The sequence below is a fragment of the Pelmatolapia mariae genome, linkage group LG7, assembly GCF_036321145.2.
Source record: "Pelmatolapia mariae isolate MD_Pm_ZW linkage group LG7, Pm_UMD_F_2, whole genome shotgun sequence".
Lineage (NCBI taxonomy): Eukaryota > Metazoa > Chordata > Actinopteri > Cichliformes > Cichlidae > Pelmatolapia > Pelmatolapia mariae.
This window is the reverse complement of record NC_086233.1, coordinates 10,222,501-10,226,586: the sequence shown is the minus strand read 5'-3', so window position 1 is coordinate 10,226,586 and position 4,086 is coordinate 10,222,501. Positions and strand designations below refer to the sequence as shown.

General features: G+C 40.7%; 1 protein-coding gene across 1 annotated transcript in view; it reads left to right on the top strand.

Annotated features, from left to right (window-relative positions):
- zcchc9 (zinc finger, CCHC domain containing 9) overlaps nucleotides 1-4,086 on the top strand; it is a 5,783-nt gene continuing 1,697 nt past the window's right edge. The window contains exons 1-4 of the mRNA XM_063480532.1: nucleotides 1-84; nucleotides 1,434-1,848; nucleotides 3,810-3,960; nucleotides 4,043-4,086. The exon at nucleotides 4,043-4,086 is cut by the window's right edge and continues 49 nt beyond it. Of these exons, the coding sequence (XP_063336602.1) occupies nucleotides 1,450-1,848; nucleotides 3,810-3,960; nucleotides 4,043-4,086 (594 nt within the window). The 5' untranslated portion in view covers nucleotides 1-84; nucleotides 1,434-1,449. The remainder of the gene's footprint in view (nucleotides 85-1,433; nucleotides 1,849-3,809; nucleotides 3,961-4,042) is intronic.

Sequence of the window (4,086 nt, the reverse complement as noted above, 5' to 3'; positions counted from 1 at the left end):
AAATGGAAGAAGAAGAAGAAGAAGAAGAAGAAGAAGAAGGTATTTCCGGTTGAAAAGCCAAACACGGGCTGAAGACGTGGGAAGGTAACGCTATTTAGCCGAAATTTCTTGACATTTGTAAGGACACTTTTTCGAACAGACAGGGAGTTTGGTATGTGCTTAGTGGTCGCTGACGATAGAAGAAAATAGGCTGCGGTAGTGATGCATGTTAATGTGTTAAAGAACATGTGGTTCAGCTCTCAGGTACTAGACAACATGCGATGGTTTTAAACTTTGACTGATTTGGAAATGCTACACGTTCACTGCTGCGTTTAAACAACGATCAGCGGTGGAGGGGACATTGGAAACTACGCATCCTCTTTCGACAAGTTTGTCCTTTGGACTGATTTGTTTTTGTACAGGCACTTTGTATTGTAAGGTTAAGCCCCAACAGCAATATAGAGAAAACCCAAACATCAGATGACCCCTATGAGGGGCGGCCGGTTGGAGGTGAGGGGAGAAAGACAGGACGCAGACATGCTGTGGAAGAGAGCCAGAGATGAATAATCATTCATAATTAAATGCAGGGAGGTGTATTAATGTATGGTTAGTGACGATGCAACCAGTGCATCATGGGAATTCTGGTAAGATACCATATTTCTAATATGTTTATGGCTGAGTACAAAAGTCTTAATTTTATCTGAAGTGAGGTGACTGATTGGAATCTTTGCTGCTGTTTCTTTCATTATGAGGAGACTTGAAATGTTCAGTGTTTCCTCCCTGCTTCATGGTGCTGGGAGAGATCTTCAGTCGCTAGAACTCACAGACTTTAAAATCATACCTCCAACACGGTGATGTTAAAATGTCTGTGATCTCACGTCACAAACCAAAACTGTCTGAAATCTAACAGGACAATACATTTAACACTAGAGCCAGGAGGGATCATTTTAACTTCTACCTGCAATAACAGCAGTAATGATGAAGTTGTTCATTGTCATCTAATTTCTGTTCTAATTTTAAGTGGGATTTGACAATATCAGTATTTAAGATTACTTTATAAGGTTATTATGATCATGTTACAACAGCTTTCATGTCAAAAGGTGTCCAAATAACAAGTGCTGCGTAACCAGGTTTACTAGTGGGGCAACCTATTACTAGTTTTGCATTAATTTCTACGGGGTCAAAATGAGGTAGGGGTGACGTGTACTGTTGCTTTAGAAGTCATGGCTGCTATAATTGCAGCTGACCAATAGATGTTACTGGTAGGATCCATCTTTGAGGGTTTTAAGCTTCAAATCATTTTTCAGTACAACCAGGAAGTAACCTCAAAAGCTTAACAAGGCTTTATTCACCCATCTATATCTGAATGCTTTTATGAAGACGTTTGGAAATATTCCTGTTGATGAAGTGTATATCACCAAGTTTCCTTTGAAATCATTTTTTTTGTGCTTCAGTGTTTTGTTTGCAGTCATGACAAGGTGGGCGAGAGCTAACAATGTCCACAAACACAAACCAGCGGAGGCCACCCCCTGGAGTCAGCTGAGAACAGGACGACCACCAGGAGCAGGAGGAGGCGACGGTGGCAGCAGCAGCACTGCTGGTGTTAAAGGAGTAGCTGAGAGGAATCCTCTGAGAAAGACACAGCCCAGTGGGTCTGCTATAAAGAAACCCAACGGCAAGAAAAAGCAGTACATCAGCGAGGATGTAAACGGCTTCCTGGAGTATCTCCAGCAAACCGGGCAGCACCTGGCTAAAAAAAGTCAGGAGGGAGAGCATGAGCTCAGAGAGGAGGTGCAAATTGCTCTAAAGAAAGACAAGAAGAGGGAGGACAGGAGGATAAAAAGACAGACCAATAAGAAGAACAAGATGGTGAGTTGTTGAAAGTCTGAAACATTTTCCCAACTAAGATGTAGTTGGAAACTCCCAACATGTTCACAGTAGTGAAGTAGTGGTAGTAATAGTAGTAGTTCACAGTTCATTGAATTAGAATACGTACATTTGGTCTGGAAAAATAAAGTAGACACAAAAGGTGAAGAAAGTTGTGTTTGGTCAATTATTTCTTTGTTGTAACAATATATAAATCTTATACAACTGGAAAGCCTGTTTATTTGTAAGGAGATTCCATTTGTGGTTTGAGCTGTAATCGTCTTACATCAGTTTAATGTTGTAAGGTAAAGATCCTACATAGTGCTCTCAGCACTCTTGCTGAGAGATTAAAAAAAAGTTTTATCTGAAGGGAAACATGTAATGTAAACGGAATTGGTCCTAGTATGGAAACCTGTGGAACTCCACAAGGTTAACTTGCATGAACAAATTGGAGTCTATTAGATAGATATGATATAAACCACTGCAGCGCAGTACCTGTAATACCGACAGCATGCTCTAATCCCTCTAATAGAATGTTATCATCATTTGTAACCTTCACTGAAGTTGTTTCTGTGCTGCGATGAGCTCTGAAACCTGACTGAAACTCTTGAAATAAGCCATTCCTATGCAGATGATCTGTTAGCTGTTTAACAACTACTCTTTCAAGAATTTTTGATATGAAAGGAAGGTTGAAGATTGGTCTATAATTACCTCAGACAGCTGGGTCAAGAAATGGCTTTTTAAGCAGTGGTTTAACTACTGCTACCTTGTAGGACTGCAGTACATAGATTAATAGAGATTGGTTCATCATATTTAAGATTGAACATTAATTAATGGTAGGACTTCTTTGAGCAGTTATGAACAGCACGCAAAAGGTGATCCCACAAGTGTTCTATGGGTTTAAGGTCAGGACTGCAGGCAGGCCATTCTATCCACTCCTAAGTTCTGGGGTTAGTCTCTGATAAACCACGCTCTTTGAAGGCAAACATGTTCATGTTGGAGGATGGAGTTCGGTCTTAGACTGTGGAAAGTTAGTTAGCTGGTGAGCTATAAATATTCCATACTCATCATTTCCCTACGACGTAATGGATAAGCCAACATAAATCTTAAAGCCAATTCAGTTCAGTATTTTTCAGTTCAATAAAGATAGGGCAGGAGTGTGAGATACTGCCACCTGTGGTCATTTGGGGAGCACTGCAGTTGTTGAAATCTTCCCACCTGTATTAGGTATGAATATACCTATTAATGTTAACAAGGCTAGGGCCATTATTGTTATTTTCTACAAATTCAAGATGACATTTAAACGCATTGCAGAGTTAATTGTTTTTAACAGTATCCTCTACCGATGTGCGTGACACACTAAGCCTGCCACCACAGCCGTGAACATCACACCTGTCAGGAGGCTTCATGGTGGCTAGACCTGATCTGGAAGTGACACTTTGTTCCCACTTTTTTAGCCTTAGTTGTCCAGGCTTTCTGAAGCTCCTTCAAAGTTTCAGTTTGGACATTGGCTGCTTTTTCACTCTGCTTTAGTCTAGTTCGTGTTCCTGGCATTTTGACAGGAATGTTTTTTTTCCTCTATTAAGCCACTTCACACTGACGAACCAGTGTTGTGTCTACATGTAACTTTAGGCACAGCTTTGTTACCAGCAGCTCATTACAAAAACACCACTTGTTCCTGTTTCTTTAGTTGAATCTATGAAAAAATCCTAGGATAACTAAAATAAGATAAACAAAAACAGTAAATCTCTGTGATCAATTTGGGAAGCTGTGAGTTGACGTATAAATATTGAGCTCACACACTTTGCAATGAAAGTGTTCAGTGCGCATCAAACTGGTATATTTTAAAAAGCTTTTAGAAGTTGTGATGTTTTTTTAAATCTTCGTGAACTTGTAGAAATTCTGTTGACCCCGATGTGATCTATGATGCATCTCTGAATCCTCGCTCATGTGTCTCTTCTCAGTTCTGTTTTAACTGCAGGAAGCCCGGTCACGGGTTGGCAGACTGTCCAGAGGCTGACAGAGATGAGGAGATGGGCCGAGGCATCTGCTTCCGCTGTGGCTCCACTGAACATGAGATCTACAAATGCAAAGCTAAAGTGGACCCTGCTCTGGGTGAATAAACACAGAGACTAACACCTGAACAGCTGTATCAGATTTGCCTGTAACACTGCAGTAACCATGCTGCTTCTCTCAGGTGATTACCCATATGCAAAGTGCTTTATCTGTGGTCAGACTGGA